Raw genomic sequence first — 16,739 nt, forward strand, 5'->3', positions numbered from 1 at the left:
GATGAAAACTCTCTCGGTAGGTAGTGTGGTCTACAGATTATCATGAGAAACTCTACCTCAGGCGAGCAATAGCTCGAGACTTCCTTCGATATCGTGCACCAGCTGTTTACAAAAATACACATACCCCGCCGCCCCTTTTCTAACCAAACGCTGCTGTTCTATCCTGCCGGTACGTCATATAACCAGCCAGCTGTATGTTGATAGTGTCGTCGTTCAGCCACGACTCCGTGAAGCATAAGATTACAGTTTTGAATGTCCCATTGGTAGTTTAAACTTCCTCGTAAATCATCAATTATATTCTCCAAAGACGGCACGTTTGATAGCAGAATGGAAGGAAGTTGGGGGTTTATTCGATCGCCTACAAATTAAATTCTCAGAAGGCAACCTGCCCTCTGGCCCCTTTTTCTCCGCCTCCTCTTCACACAAATCACGGGGATCTGGGCCTGTTCCGAGAAAGCAGTATATCGTTCACTTCGGGCTCGTCAGACTCGAGAGAGAAAAAAAAAAGAAAAAGGATTCTGCCAGTCCGTGGTGAGTAATTGCAGTCCTGAAGTTATTTTCGGTCATAAGAGACGGTAGCGGCAACATTATGTAACATTATGTACAAAATAAGTAATTTTTTTTTACAAATGCAAATAAACAATTGGTGGGGGACACGTAGAACGTCAGCCTTCTTCTCTAGCGCCATTTTAGTAAAGGGTGTGTTAAAGGCTCTAACCACAGGGAGTGAAAGCCACCAACCAAGAAACTAATGTGAACCCCGTCTCTGCCTCTCAAAATATCGATATTTTGTACATTTTCTCTACAGAAGCAAAGCGGTATTCAGGTGCATGAGCAACGCAAGCCGCTCTGCTAGGTCAACGGCCAGTGCTTCAACGTTGAAATAAATAAGCCTCCTTGCAACGGTGCCCCTTGTCTGAATTAGGCTTCACCTCGCTGAGTGAGTTCCTGTGCCTCTCTGAGCAGACAGTGGAAGATGGTGCTCAGGTTCCCCAGTAGCCTCTGGCTGTGCTGCAGCAGCTGAAGGGTCGGGGAGTCCGTGAAGTTAGACGAGCTGTCAAACAGGGGAGCACCTGGGGGGAGACAAAGAATAAGGGCAGATGGAAATCAGAAAACACAGTCCCGATTGCTGGACCTCCTCACTTGTAAGAAAATCTATTGCCCTAGGAAAACATATCAAACCCAAAAATGCTTGAAGAAATCACATTACAACACAGCTGCAAGTTGCTACAGTTACCAACCAAATACGCAGCCATGAGTATTCTTTTTAATGTAAACCAGAAGATCAACAAGGTGTTGACAGAGTGTCATGCTGATCACTGTGGTAGGAAACACTCACATATGCCATCCAGCTGCTCCTTGGTGTGAACCACCTTGTCCCAGGCCCACTCCAGAATGTAGCGCAGGTTCACCGCAGAGCCTGGTTGCTCTGTGAAGCCAACACCACCATTTTACATTAGAGAGAAATCCAATCTAGGGGTGCATCTCAATAACCAAAACTGGCTGTGTCACCTCGTCTCATTTCCTCTATCTGCGAGGATGTGAATATCTGAAAGTGATTCCCCTGTTGTGTGTGTTCAGATCAGTGTACATGTAGTAGAGGAGATGAAGCCAGGGTTGATCTAAATAACAGGGTGCCAGTGTTGTTATGCAGTGTCTCACCCTCAGCAGTCCACTGCTTGATACAGCTGGTGATCAGGCCCAAGGAGCTGGTCTCTATGGCTGTAGACAAAATGGCGTCCAACTGCTCTTCCTGACCAGAGAGAGGGAGAGAGTTCGGCACATTGAGCTAATGCATTCACATACACTGCTCAAAAAAATAAAGGGAACACTTAAACAACACAATGTAACTCCAAGTCAATAACACTTCTGTGAAATCAAACTGTCCACTTAGGAAGCAACACTGATTGACAATAAATTTCACATGCTGTTGTGCAAATGGAATAGACAGGGAAATTATAGGCAATTAGCAAGACACCCCCAATAAAGGAGTGATTCTGCAGGTGGTGACCACAGACCACTTCTCAGTTCCTATGCTTCCTGGCTGATGTTTTGGTCACTTTTGAATGCTGGCGGTGCTTTCACTCTAGTGGTAGCATAAGACGGAGTCTACAACCCACACAAGTGGCTCAGGTAGTGCAGCTCATCCAGGATGGCACATCAATGCGAGCTGTGGCAAGAAGGTTTGCTGTGTCTGTCAGCGTAGTGTCCAGAGCATGGAGGCGCTACCAGGAGACAGGCCAGTACATCAGGAGACGTGGAGGAGGCCGTAGGAGGGCAACAACCCAGCAGCAGGACCGCTACCTCCGCCTTTGTGCAAGGAGCACTGCCAGAGCCCTGCAAAATGACCTCCAGCAGGCCACAAATGTGCATGTGTCTGCTCAAACGGTCAGAAACAGACTCCATGAGGGTGGTATAAGGGCCCCGACGTCCACAGGTGGGTTTCTTATTTTTTTATTTTTTTTTACCTTTATTTTACTAGGCAAGTCAGTTAAGAACAAATTCTTATTTTCAATGACGGCCTAGGAACAGTGGGTTAACTGCCTGTTCAGGGGCAGAACGACAGATTTGTACCTTGTCAGCTCGGGGATTCGATCTCGCAACCTTTCGGTTACTAGTCCAACGCTCTAACCACTAGGCTACGCTGCCGCCCCACTTACAGCCCAACACCGTGCAGGACGTTTGGCATTTGCCAGAGAACACCAAGATTGGCAAATTCGCCACTGGCGCCCTGTGCTCTTCACAGATGAAAGCAGGTTCACATGCACATGTGACAGACGTGACAGAGTCTGGAGACGCCGTGGAGAACGTTCTGCTGCATGCAACATCCTCCAGCATGACCGGTTTGGCGGTGGGTCAGTCATGGTGTGGGGTGGCATTTCTTTGTGGGGCCGCACAGCCCTCCATGTGCTCGCCAGAGGTAGCCTGACTGCCATTAGGTACCGAGATGAGATCCTCAGACCCCTTGTGAGACCATATGCTGGTGCGGTTCGCCCTGGGTTCCTCCTAATGCAAGACAATGCTAGACCTCATGTGGCTGGAGTGTGTCAGCAGTTCCTGCAAGAGGAAGGCATTGATGCTATGGACTGGCCCGCCCGTTCCCCAGACCTGAATCCAATTGAGCACACCTGGGACATCATGTCTCGCTCCATCCACCAACGCCACGTTGCACCACAGACTGTCCAGGAGTTGGCGGATGCTTTAGTCCAGGTCTGGGAGGAGATCCCTCAGGAGACCATCCGCCACCTCATCAGGAGCATGCCCAGGCGTTGTAAGGAGGTCATACAGGCACGTGGAGGCCACACACACTACTGAGCCTCATTTTGACTTGTTTTAAGGACATTACATCAAAGTTGGATCAGCCTGTAGTGTGGTTTTCCACTTTAATTTTGTGTGTGACTCCAAATCCAGACCTCCATGGGTTGATAAATTTGATTTCCATTGATCATTTTTGTGTGATTTTGTTGTCAGCACATTCAACTATGTAAAGAAAAAAGTATTTAATAAGAATATTTCATTCATTCAGATCTAGGATGTGTTATTTTAGTGTTCTCTTTATTTTTTTGAGCAGTGTATATAAAATAGTCCTTAACCTTTAGACACTGGAAAGTTTGTACAGCAAAAAGGAATAACCGTCACCCTCTCAGAAGCTGTGTGTGTACCTGAGAGAGGCTGGAGGGCTGCACGTCGGCCAGGCGAGAGGAGAGCAGGCCGGACATCAGGCAGCGGGAGTAGCCGTTGGAGATGACATCACTGGAGCAGGGAGCAGCCTTCTTCAAGTAGCTCAGAGTCTGAGACAGCAAGAGATAGTTAATGTGATTCACAAGATAACATCCTGCTGTATGGACTATGGATGACTAAAGGCTTAATAGTCAACATCCTGTTGTATGGACTATGGATGACTAAAGGCTTAATAGTCAACAAATTGAAAGTCTTCATGTTAGCCACATGTACAGTGCATTCGGAAAGATACAATACAGTCTTGTTCAAAAATGGATTAAATAATTTCCTCCCCTCATCAAGCTACACACAATACCCCATAATGACATAGAAAAAACAAGCTACAAGCTTGGCACACCTGTATTTGGGGAGTTTCTCCCATTCTTCTCTGCAGATCCTGTCAAGCTCTCAAGTTGGATGGGGAGTGTTGCTGCACAGCTATTTTCAGGTCTCTCCAGAGATGTTCTATCGAGTTCAAGTCCGGGCTCTGGCTGGGCCACTCAAGGACATTCAGAGACTTGTACTGAAGCCACACCTGCGTTGACTTGGCCGTGTGCTTTGGGTCGCTGTCCTGTTGGAAGGTGAACATTCAACCCAGTCTGAGGTCCTGAGCGCTCTGGAGCAGGTTTTCATCAAGGATCTCTCTGTACTTGGCTCTGTTCATCTTTCCCTTGATCCTTACTAGTCTCCCAGTCCCTGCCACTGAAAACCATCCCCACAGCATGATGCTGTCACCACCATGCTTCACCGTAGGGATGGTGCCAGGTTTCCTCCAGACGTGACGCTTGGCATTCAGGCCAAAAGTTAAATCTTAGTTTCATTAGACCAGAAAATCTTGTTTCATGGTCAGAGTCCTTTAGGTGCCTTTTGACAAACTCCAAGCAGGCTGTCATGTGCCTTTTACTGAGGAGTGGCTTCTCTCTGGTCACTCTACCATAAAGGACTGATTGGTGGAGTGCTGCAGAGATGGGAGAACCTTCAAGAAGGAAAACCATCTCCACAGAGGGACTCCGGAGCGCTATCAGAGTGACCATCGGGTTCTTGCTCACATCCCTGACCAAGGCCCTCGTCTCCTGATTGCTCAGTTTGGCCGGGCAGCCAGCTCTAGGAAGAGTCTTGTTGGTTTGAAACTTCTTCCATTTAAGAATGAGGACACTGTGTTCTTGGGGACCTTCAATGCTGCAGACATTTTTGGTACCTTTCCCCAGATCAATGCCGACACAATCCTGTCTCGGACCTCTACGGACAATTCCACCGACCTCATGGCTGGTTTTTGCTCTGACATGGACTGTCAACTGTGGTACCTTATATAGACAGGTGTGTGCCTTTCAAAATCATGTCCAATCAATTGAATTTACCACAGGTGGACTTCACAATCAAGTTGAAAAAAACATCAAGGATGATCAATGGAAACAGGATGCACCTGAGCTCAATTTCGAGTCTCATAGCAAAGGGTTTGAATACTTATGTAAATAAAGTTATTTTTTTAACATAAATTTGCAAACGTCAAAACACCCGTTTTTGCTTTGTCATTGAGTTATTGTGTCGATTGATGAAGAAAATCTTTAATTTAATACATTTCAGAATAAGGCTGTAATATAACAAAATGTGGAAAAAGTCAAGGGGTCTGAATACTTTCCGCATGCACTATAACTATCTTTGCAAAGATACAGATGGAGAAAATAAACTCACCTCTTTCTGATACCCAGAGCAAGTTAAGTGCACAATACCAGTGTTGAGCAAACAGGTTGCATCTGTTCCAAGGAAAAACAAATTACCAAGTCATGACAACATTTACAAAACTTATCTGAATGGGTTTAAAGAGCTAAATGTATTTCTATTTGCTCAGGGTGTTGTGTGAAAAGGCTTGCATTGTGTGTCCAACTTGCCAAAGTTGTATGTGGTGGGTTTGAAGAACTGTTCTGGCGGGGGGCAGGTGTAGGGCAGGCCGCGGCTCAGGCTGCGCTCGTGCACCAGGACGTCCAACAGGGGGCAGGGTGACGTCATCTCCACCACCGAATCCAGAGACCACACGGCCAGGTAGGGACAGCTGCGCAAAGACTCCCCCGTTCTGACACACACACACGTTGGTTTCATATTCATGTAAAATCTTTCTATCGACCCCAAAAATTATTTCCCATCAACACCCCCCCCCCAAAAAAGTAGACTTGTTTGTAAAACAAATCGAAACCAACTACATTCATAAATGAATAAATAACCTGATTGATAAACGCCTGGTATTCGGGGAAATTGGATACACCATGCAATTTAGGCGGCTGTTGATGGGATATTTATGTCAGAATGTTACCTCAGAGAGTCAGGCATCTGTGCATGATACCATCTGTTGATGTCAAAGACGCCGATGTAAGTGGAGGGGTTGCCCTGTCCGTAGGCCTTCACCTGCCAGCTGAAAATGGACACGCTGGTGTCTGGAGACGCAACTGACGTGGGAGAAAGGAGAGAAGGCCTTAGTACAAGCAGTGACCACAACAACGAAAGAGCAAGCACCACAAACAGTTGAAGTCGGAAACTTACATACACTTAGGTTGGGGTCATTAAAACTCGTTTTTCAACCATTACACAAATTTCTTGTGAACAAACTATAGTTTTGGCAAGTCGGTTAGAACATCTGCTTTGTGCATGACAAGTCATTTTCCAACAATTGTTTACATACAGATTATTTCACAATTCCAGTGGGTCAGAAGTTTACATACACTAAGTTGACTGTGCCTTTAAACAGCTTGAAAAATTCCAGAAAATTATGTCATGTCTTTAGAAGCTTCTGATAGGCTAATTGACATCATATGAGTCAATTGGAGGTGTACCTGTGGATGCATTTCAAGGCCTACCTTCGAACTCAGTGCCTTTTTGCTTGACATCATGGGAAAATCTAAAGAAATCAGCCAAGACCTCAGAAAAAAATTGTAGACCTCCACAAGTCTGGTTCATCCTTGGGAGCAATTTACAAATGCCTGAAGGTACCACGTTCATCTGTACAAACAATAGTACGCAAGTATAAATATCATGGGACCACGCAGCCGTCATACCGCTCAGGAAAGAGACGCGTTCTGTCTCCTAGAGATGAACGTACTTTGGTGCAAAAAGTGCTCCTTGGTCAGCAAGGAAGAAGCCACTGCTCCAAAACCGCCATAAAAAAGCCAGACTACAGTTTGCAACTGTACATGGGGACAAAGATTGTACTTTTTGTAGAAATGTCCTCTGGTCTGATGAAACAAAATAGAACGGTTTGGCTATAATGACCATCGTTATGTTTGGAGGAAAAAGGGTTAGGCTTGCAAGCTGAAAAACACCATACCAACCGTGAAGCACGGGGGTGGCGGCAGCATCATGTTGTGGGGGTGCTTTGAGACAGGAGGGACTGGTGAACATCACAAAATAGATGTCATCATGAGGGAGGAAAATAATGTGGGTATATTGAAGCAACATCTCAAGACATCAGTCAGGAAGTTAAAGCGTGGTCGCAAATGGGTCTTCCAAATGAACAATGACCCCAAGCATACTTCCAAAGTTGTGGCAAAATGGCTTAAGGACAACAAAGTTAAGGTATTTGAGTGGCCATCACAAAGCCCTGACCTCAATCCTATAGAAAATTTGTGGGCAGAACTGAAAAAGCGTGTGTGAGCAAGGAGGCCTACAAACCTGACTCAGTTACACCAGCTCTGTCAGGAGGAATGTGCCAAAATTCAGCCAACTTGTTGTGGGAAGCTTGTGGAAGGCTACCCGAAACATTTGACCCAAGTTAAACAATTTAAAGGCAATGCTACCAAATACTAATCGAGTGTATGTAAACTTCTGACCCACTGGGAATGTGATGAAAGAAATAAAAGCTGAAATAAAATAACTCTATTATTCTGACATTTCACATTCTTAAAATAAAGTGGTGATCCTAACTGACCTAAGACAGGGAATTTTTACTAGGATTAAATGTCAGGAATTGTGAAAAACTGAGTTTAAATGTATTTGGCTAAGGTGTATGTAAACTTCCGACTTCAACTGTAAATCCTTTTCGCTCCGGGGTCGCATTCATTAGAGCACACTGTGGCAAATAATTTTGCAAAGGAAAACAAACGTGCATTTCCTGTTGGACAAGTTCAGGTATCCCCACTCCTTTTCGGTCTGTTTGGTGTCTAGTAAGTGAATACCACCCACGTAGGTAATAAAGAACACATGCCATTTTTTTTGTGGTTTTCTGGTCACTTAGACACCAATATAATCCTGAAAAGATTTGAGTTGAGATGAAGGAAAAGGTACCTTCGTTCATGCTGTCGTCTCTGTCAGGATGGTGTCGGAACTTCTCGATGGTCTGGCAGCTGAGCAGGCGGGTGTTGGTGGCCTGAGCCCTCAGGGGGAAGGCTGTGCTGCTCAGCTCCTGGCTGTACCGTTCCTCACAGTACTCCAGACCCTAGGTGAGAAGGAGACGGAGGGGGAGAGAGGATTAACGTTAATACAGCACGAGTGGAAAGATTTACAGGTCTCAAAGCAGTGAAAGCACCACATGTTAGTAAGAAATAAATATGGTTGGGCATAATAGATGACTAAATTACATCTTCAGGACTGTAACATTGAGAAGAACTGTTGGAAACCAGCAAGCTTTTGAGCTTTAACACTACAATCGTGGTCCAAACACTTGACATGCAGTTGACAGTCAGTACAGTCTTTACCAAACAAAAGGGGCATTGAACAGAAATTGGACCTGTCTCGATCCATTGCTGGAAGCGGGAATAGCTACTTATTTCAGTTAGAACAAAATCTTTGAGGTAAGAACATGGGTTGAAATTACGGTTACCTCATAGAGGATCTTTCCTGAGGCCAAACACTTCCTCTCACTGAAGGCCAGCTGGAGCAGGTGCAGACTGACCACGTCTCCCTCACTGGAGAGGGAAAAAGAGGGGGGAGAGGGAGATGTGTTAAAGGGCAGCAAATAAACCAAGTCATGTGCATTGACGTGAGGTGGTTAATGCTGCATGAGTATTTATGCAAAATAAAGGCCAACAATGTGCTATGACCACTGAGTACCATAGCTGCATTCACTGGACCAATGCTACATGTGCATACAAGCAGTAAAGTGTGGAGCTTCCACCATACTGTTTTCACTGATCCAGTCCACTGTATCAGTCAAAAGTTTGGACTAGAGGTCGACCGATTATGATTTTTTTAACGCCGATACTGATTATTGGAGGACCAATAAAGCAGATACCGATTAATCGGCTGATTTGTATATTTATTTGTAATAATGACAATTACAACAATACTGAATGAACACTTATTTTAACTTAATATAATACATCAATAAAATCAATTTAGCCTCAAATAAATAATGAAACATGTTCAATTTGGTTTAAATAATGCAAAAACAAAGTGTTGGAGAATAAAGTAAAAGTGCAATATGTGCCATGTAAAAAAAGCTAACATTTAAGTTCCTTGCTCAGAACATATGAAAGCTGGTGGTTCCTTTTAACATGAGTCATCAATATTCCCAGGTAAGAAGTTTTAGGTTGTAGTTATTATAGGAATTATAGGACTATTTCTCTCTATACCATTTGTATGTCATATACCCTTGACTATTGGATGTTCTTATAGGCACTTTAGTATTGCCAGTGTAACAGTATAGCTTCCGTCCCTCTCCTCGCTCCTACCTGGGCTGAACCAGGAACACATCGACAACAGCCACCCTCGAAGCAGAGCAAGGGGAACAACCAGAGTGACATTTGAAACGCTATTAGCGCGCACCCCGCTAACTAGCTAGCCATTTCACATCGGTTACACCAGCCTAATCTCGGGAGTTGATAGGCTTGAATTCATTAACAGCGCAATAGCTGTTGGCAAACGCACGAAAGTGCTGTTTGAATGAATGCTTACGAGCCTGCTGCTGCCTACCAACGCTCAGTCAGACTGCTCTATCAAATCATATAATTAAGTCTAACATAATAACACACAGAAATACGAGCCTTCGGTCATTAATATGGTCGAATCCGGAAACTATCATCTCGAAAACAAGACGTTTATTCTTTCAGTGAAATACGGAACCGTTCCATATTTTATCTAACGGATGGCATCCATAAGTCTAAACATTGCTGTTACATTGTACAACCTTCAATGTTATGTCATAATTATGTACAATTCTGGCAAATTAATTACGGCCTTTATTAGGAATAAATGGACTTCACACAGTTCGCAATAAGCCAAGCGGCCCAAACTGCTGCATATACCATGACTGCTTGCACAGAACGCAAGAGAAGTGACACAATTTCCCTAATTATAAGAAATTCATGTTAGCAGGCAATATTAACTAAATATGCAGGTTTAAAAAAAAATATACTTGTGTATTAATTTTAAAGAAAGACATTGATGTTTATGGTTAGGTACATTAGTGCAACGACAGTGCTTTTTTCGCAAAAGCGCTTGTTAAATCATCACTGTTTGTCGAAGTAGGCGCATCGATTATATGCAACGCAGGACATGCTAGATAAACTAGTAATATCATCAACCATGTGTAGTTAACTTGTGATTTTGCTAAGATTGATTGTTTTTTATAAGATAAGTTTAATGCTAGCTAGCAACTTACCTTGGCTTCTTGCTGCCCTCGCGTAACAGGTAGTCAGCCTGCCACCCAGGCTCCTCGTGGAGTGCAATGTAAGGCAGCAGGTGCTTAGAGCGTTGGACTAGTAACCGGAAGATTGCAAAAACGAATCCCAGAGCTGTCAAGGTAAAAATCTGTCCTTCTGCCCCTGAACAAGGCAGTTAACCCACCGTTCCTAGGCCGTCATTGAAAATAAGAATGTGTTCTTAACTGACTTGCCTAGTTAAAGGTGTAAAAAAATATATAAGAAAATGTAATAATAAAATAAAAATAAAATATTTGTCAAATCAGTGTCCAAAAATACCGATTGACGATTGTTATGAAAACTTAAAATCGGCCATTCCGATTAATAGGTCGATCTCTAGTTTGGACACCTACTCATTAAAGTGTTTTTCTTTATTTTTACTATTTTCTACATTGTAGAATAATAGTGAAGACATCAAAACTATGAAATGACATATGGAGTCATGTAGTAACCCCCAAAAAAGTGTTAAACAAATCAAAATATATTTTATATATTTGAGATTCTTCAAAGTAACCACACTTTGCCATGACAGCGTTGCACATTCTTGGAATTCTCTCAACTAACTTCATGAGAAACGCTTTTCCAACAGTCTTGAAGGAGTTCTCACATATGCTGATCACCTGTTGGCTGCTTTTCCTTCACTCTGCAGTTCAACTCAATCCAAACCACCTCAATTGAGTTGAGGTCGGGTGATTGTGGAGGCCAGGTCATCTGATGCAACACTCCATCACTGTCCTTGGTCAAATATCCCTTTCACAGCCTGGAGGTGTGTTTTGGGTCAATGTCCTGTTGAAAAACAAATGATAGTCCCACTAAGCGCAAACCAGATGGGATGGCGTATCGCTGCAGAAGTCTGTGGTAGCCATGCTGGTAAAGAGTGCCTTGAATTGTAAATAAATCGACAGTGTCAACAGCAAAGCAACCCCCACATCTCCTCCTCCATGCTTCATGGTGGAAACCACACATGCGGAGATCATCCGTTCACCTTCTCTGTGTCTCACAAATACACGGCGGTTAGGAACAAAAATCTCCAATTTGGACTCAGATCAAAGGACAGATTTCCACCGGTGTAATGTCCATTGCTTGTGTTTCTTGGTCCAAGCAAGTCTCTTCTTATAAGTGTCCTTCAGTAGTTGTTTCTTTAAAGCAATTCGACCATGAAGGCCTGATTCAAGCAGTCTCCTCTGAACAGTTGATGTTGAGATGCGTCTGTAACTTGAACTCTGTGAGGCTTTTATTTAGTCTGCAATCCAATGAGCAGTTAACTCTAATGAACTTATCCTCTGCAGCAGAGGTTACTCTTGGTCTTCCTTTCCTGTGGCGGTCCTCATGAGCGCCAGTTTCATCATAGCGCTTGAGGGTTTTTGCGACTGCACTTGAAGAAACTTTCAAAGTTCTTGACATTTTCCGATTGACTGACCTTCATGTCATAAAGTAATGATGGACTGTCATTTCTTTGCTTATTTGAGCTGTTCTTGCCATAATATGGACTTGTTATTTTACCAAATAGGGCAATCTTCGGTGTACCAACCCTACCTTGTCACAACACAACAGATAGGCTGAAACGCATTAAGGAAAGAAATTCCACAAATGAACATTTAACATGGCACGGCACACCTGTTAACTTCTTGACGCTAGGGGTCAGATTTTTTAAATATATTTTTTAATATATTTTTTAAATAACGTTTCCAAGGTAAACGGACTATTTCTCAGGTCCAGATCGTAGAATATGCATATAGTTTACAGATTAGGATAGAAAACACTCCAAAGTTTCCAAAACTGTCAAAATATTGTCTGTGAGTATAACAAAACTGATTCTGGAGGCTAAAATCTGAGAAAATATAACCCAGAAGTGATATAAAAAAAAAGAAAACTGTGTTCCCTGGCCAGTCTTTCTTCCATTTAAAGGGGTATCAACCAGATTCATTTTCCAATGGCTTCCTCAGGCTGTGACCAGGCTTTAGACATAGTTTCAGGCTTTTATTTTGAAAAATGAACGAGATTTTTCAAAAGTAGTCAGGTGTCCTCTGAATAGTTCCTGCGCGCGAGAGGGGAGCTCTCCATTTTCCATTTCTCTCTTATTGAATAGGTTACGGTCCGGTTGAAATATTATCGATTATGTTTGTTAAAAACAACCTGAGGTTTGATTATAAAAAACATTTGACATGTTTCTACGACCATTACGGATACTTTTTGGAATGTTCGTCGAACAGAACGAGGCTGTAGTTTTCTGAACATAACGCGCAACCCAAACAGCGGTTTTTTCTTATAAAGTAATATTTATCGAACAAAAATAACATTTGTTGTGTAACTGGGAGTCTCGTGAGTGCAAACATCCGAAGATTATCAAAGGTAAGCGATTCATTTAATTGCTTTTCTGACTATCGTGACCATGCTAATTTGGGGCTAGCTGTTGTAGCATTGATTGATACACTCACAAAAGCTTGGATTTCTTTCTCTGTAAAGCATATTTTCAAAATCTGACACGATAGGTGGATTAACAACAAGCTAAGATGTGTTTTGGTATATTTCATTTGTGATTGCATGGTTATAAATATTTTTTGTAATATTTTTGAATTTGGCGCCCTGCAATTCAGCGGTTGTTTAGGGAAATGATCCCGTAATCGGGATCTGTGCGCAGAAAGGTTAATTGAAATGCATTCCAGGTGACTACCTCATGAAGCTGGTTGAGAGAATGCCAAGTGTACAAAGCTGTCATCAAGGCAAAGGGTGACTACTTTGAAGAATCTCAAATATAAAATACATTTTGATATGTTTAACACTTTTTGATTGAATGTGTTATTTCATAGTTTATGTCTTCACTATTATTCCACAATGTAGAAAATAGTACAAATAAAGAAAAACCCTGGAATTGTTTATTTAACTAGGCAAGTCAGTTGAGAACAAATTCTTATTTTCAATGACGGCCTAGGAACAGTGGGTTAACTGCCTTGTTCAGGGGCAGAATGACAGATTTGTTCTTTGTCAGCTCGGGGATTCGATCTTGCAACCTTTCGGTTACTAGTTCAACGCTCTAACCACTAGGTTACGCTGCCACCCCTTAAATGAGTAGGTGTGTTTGACAGGTACTGTATGTGAATACCAAAGGGGATTGGGGCTGAGGGGAAGGAGCTGGGAGCCCACATGGAGCTGCAATTATTCCATTGGTTCCATTGTCCAGGACAAACTAAAACACCCTCAAGTATTTCAAATACATCACATCCTGATCTGGTGTGCACACTGTGGCCTCTTCCAAGAGAAATAGAACTTTGTGCCTCTAGCAGGCAGACAGGTGGGGAGGGAGAACTCACTGGTCCTGGGCAGACTGGACGGCCCACAGGTAACAGCAGTTGCGGGGGTCGTTCTCTGGCTCCTGGAATGTGAAGGCGTACACTGGCACCCTGCCGCCCTCCAGCTGGGAGTGATACCTGTGGGAGAACACAGCAGAGACAGTCAGAAAAATCTATAACTGAAGGTTTACCATAGCCACCATGTCATCCCTGGGTCGTTAACTCACTCCTTCTTGAGCGTCTTCATGTTCCAGAGTTGCAGGTATCCGTCGGAGAAGCCCACAGCCAGCTGGTTGGTGCGAGGGATGTACTGCAGAGCTGTGGCCCCTGTGCCCGTGGGGCTGCTCAGCTGCAGACAGAGATGCCTCCCCTGACGCGTCTCCTGCTCACGTAGCCGGGGGATCTCAGCTAGGGACTTACTCACCACCTCCAGATCTGGAGAGGACAGAGGAGGGTGTGGGTTAGAGAGGGGGGAGAGAAAACACACACACATCAAACTCTCACAATCTTGAGAGGAACTGTGGGCCAGTAATGTTTTGTCTGTGTTAGGTTAAAACACACACACGCTGACCTGAGGCCTCCAGCTCGCTCTGGCTGCAGGAGAGGTCATCCAGACACAGGTCCATTAGGAGGACATGTCCCAGGTCCGTGACCACCGCTGCCACGCCAAAGAACCAGCGCAGGCTCTGGTGGAGGTGCTGTGTGCTGGCACTGGCCCCGCCATAGCTCACCAGGGGCTCGATGGCCCTGATCTGCCAATCATCAGTTAGTCAGTCCACATCACAATCAATCAAATCAACCGGTTGATGTAAGCGACAGTAGTAGATGGTGAGAGCGCACTCACCCTGCCCGGTATGACTACGGCTTTGACCACTCGGGAGATACCCAGGTCATAGAGACAGAGCATGCTGCCCTGGGCCTCCTCAAGGCCCACCAGCAGCCCGGTCCTTTTCAGCCAGGAGAAGTCCCTGGCCGCCAGCACGCTGGGGGGGTGCTCCCCATCGCCGCAGAAGCAGTAGGCGGACAGGCGCTCACCCGTCACCGCATGGACCACCTCCAGCTGGGGCCCACAGGCAAGCCAAGCTAGCCCGCTACGACCTGCACCCAGGGAGGGAGGCACATCAGTGAGGTAGGGAAAAGGGAGCAGCCAAGTTAGGCCTACTGGTTCATGGTGGTTTATTGTAAAACCTCTCCTCTGAGAAGGGATTGTTTGAGATGTATTTTGTTATTTTAAGACTGAAGAATGCAGGAATGCAAAGCTTGCCTCCTGCAAACAACGTATGCTGGGAAGGTATGGGCAGTTGGCTATAGTGGCAGACATACGTTTCCCCCCCAATATCAGTTGTAGAGGTCGACCGATTAATCGGAATGGCCGATTAATTAGGGCTGATTTCAAGTTTTCATAAAAATCGGAAATCTTTTTTTTTTTTTTTACACGTTTATTTAACTAGGCAAGTCGGTTATTAAAAACAAATTCTTATTTTCAATGACGGCCTAGGAACGGTGGGTTAACTGCCTCGTTCAGGGGCAGAACGACAGATTTTTACCTTGTCAGCTCGGGGATTCAATCTTGCAACCTTACAGTTAACTAGTCCAACGCTCTAACCACCTGCCTCTCATTGCACTCCACGAGGAGCCTGCCTGTTACGCGAATGCAGTAAGAAGCCAAGGTAAGTTGCTAGCTAGCATTAAACGTATCTTATAAAAAACAATCAATCATAATCACTAGTTAACTACACATGGTTGATGATATTACTAGTTTATCTAGCGTGTCCTGCGTTGCATATAATCGATGCGGTGCGCATTCGCGGAAAAAGGACTGTTGTTGCTCCAATGTGTACCTAACCATAAACACCAATGCCTTTCTTAAAATCAATACACAGAAGTATATATTTTTAAACCTGCATATTTAGCTAAAAGAAATCCAGGTTAGCAGGCAATATTAACCAGTTGAAATTGTGTCACTTCTCTTGCGTTCATTGCAAGCAGGGTCAGTGTATATGCAACAGTTTGGGCCGTCTGGCTCATTGCGAACTAATTTGCCAGAATTTTACGTAATTATGACATAACATTGAAGGTTGTGCAATGTAACAGGAATATTTAGACTTATGGATAACACCCGTTAGATAAATACAGAACGGTTCCGTATTTCACCGAAAGAATAAACGTTTTGTTTTCGAGATGAGAGTTTCCGGATTCGACCATATTAATGACCTACGGCTCGTATTTCTGTGTGTTATTATGTTATAATTAAGTCTATGATTTGATAGAGCAGTCTGACTGAGCGATCGTGGGCACCAGCAGCTCTGCTGTTTATGACTTCAAGCCTATCAACTCCCGAGATGAGGCTGGTGTAACCGATGTGAAATGGCTAGCTAGTTAGCGGGGTGCGCGCTAATAGCGTTTCAAATGTCACTCGCTCTGAGACTTGGAGTAGTTGTTCCCCTTGCTCTGCATGGGTAACGCTGCTTCCAGGGTGGCTGTTGTCGATGTGTTCCTGGTTCGAGCCCAGGTAGGAGCGAGGAGAGGGACGGAAGCTATACTGTTACACTGGCAATACTAAAGTGCATATAAGAACATCCAATAGTCAAAGGTATATGGAATACAAATGGTATAGAGAGAAATAGTCCTATAAATACTATATTAACTACAACCTAAAACTTCTTACCTTGGAATATTGAAGTCTCATGTTAAAAGGAACCACCAGCTTTCATATGTTCTCATGTTCTGAGCAAGGAACTTAAACGTTAGCTTTTTTACATGGCACATATTGCACTTTTACTTTCTTCTCCAACACTTTGTTTTTGTATTATTTAAACCAAATTGAACGTTTCATTATTTGAGGATAAATTGATTTTTATTCATGTATTATATTAAGTTAAAATAAGTGTTCATTCAGTATTGTTGTAATTGTCATTATTACAAATAAATAAATAAAAATCGGCCAATTAATCGGTATCGGCTGTTTTGGTCCTCCAGTAATCGGTATTGGCGTTGAAAAATCATAATCGGTCGACCTCTAATCAGTTGAAATGAGAAAATAAAGAAAACCTAAATGCATTGGGTTGTTTGTGAGAGATGGCCGCCGTGCATACACACTGAC

At 43.7% G+C, this 16,739-nt stretch overlaps 1 protein-coding gene across 2 annotated transcripts in view; it reads right to left on the bottom strand.

Moving 5' to 3' along the window:
* Positions 1-16,739, bottom strand: part of LOC139553794 (protein ELYS-like) — a 42,825-nt gene that overhangs the window by 23,695 nt on the left and 2,391 nt on the right. Inside the window, exons 3-15 of one of the 2 annotated variants that reach the window (XM_071366468.1) lie at positions 14,481-14,734; positions 14,208-14,388; positions 13,864-14,071; positions 13,658-13,774; positions 8,528-8,612; positions 7,993-8,143; positions 6,029-6,161; positions 5,610-5,791; positions 5,413-5,474; positions 3,663-3,791; positions 1,663-1,753; positions 1,340-1,429; positions 933-1,073 (exon numbers count right to left, since the gene is read on the bottom strand). In XM_071366468.1, coding sequence (XP_071222569.1) covers positions 933-1,073; positions 1,340-1,429; positions 1,663-1,753; positions 3,663-3,791; positions 5,413-5,474; positions 5,610-5,791; positions 6,029-6,161; positions 7,993-8,143; positions 8,528-8,612; positions 13,658-13,774; positions 13,864-14,071; positions 14,208-14,388; positions 14,481-14,734 — 1,824 coding nt within the window. Of the gene's footprint in view, positions 1-932; positions 1,074-1,339; positions 1,430-1,662; positions 1,754-3,662; positions 3,792-5,412; positions 5,475-5,609; positions 5,792-6,028; positions 6,162-7,992; positions 8,144-8,527; positions 8,613-13,657; positions 13,775-13,863; positions 14,072-14,207; positions 14,389-14,480; positions 14,735-16,739 lie in introns of those variants that run through there. The other variant, XM_071366469.1, reaches the window with a different exon arrangement.

Source organism: Salvelinus alpinus, chromosome 25 (assembly GCF_045679555.1).
Source record: "Salvelinus alpinus chromosome 25, SLU_Salpinus.1, whole genome shotgun sequence".
Classification (NCBI taxonomy): domain Eukaryota; kingdom Metazoa; phylum Chordata; class Actinopteri; order Salmoniformes; family Salmonidae; genus Salvelinus; species Salvelinus alpinus.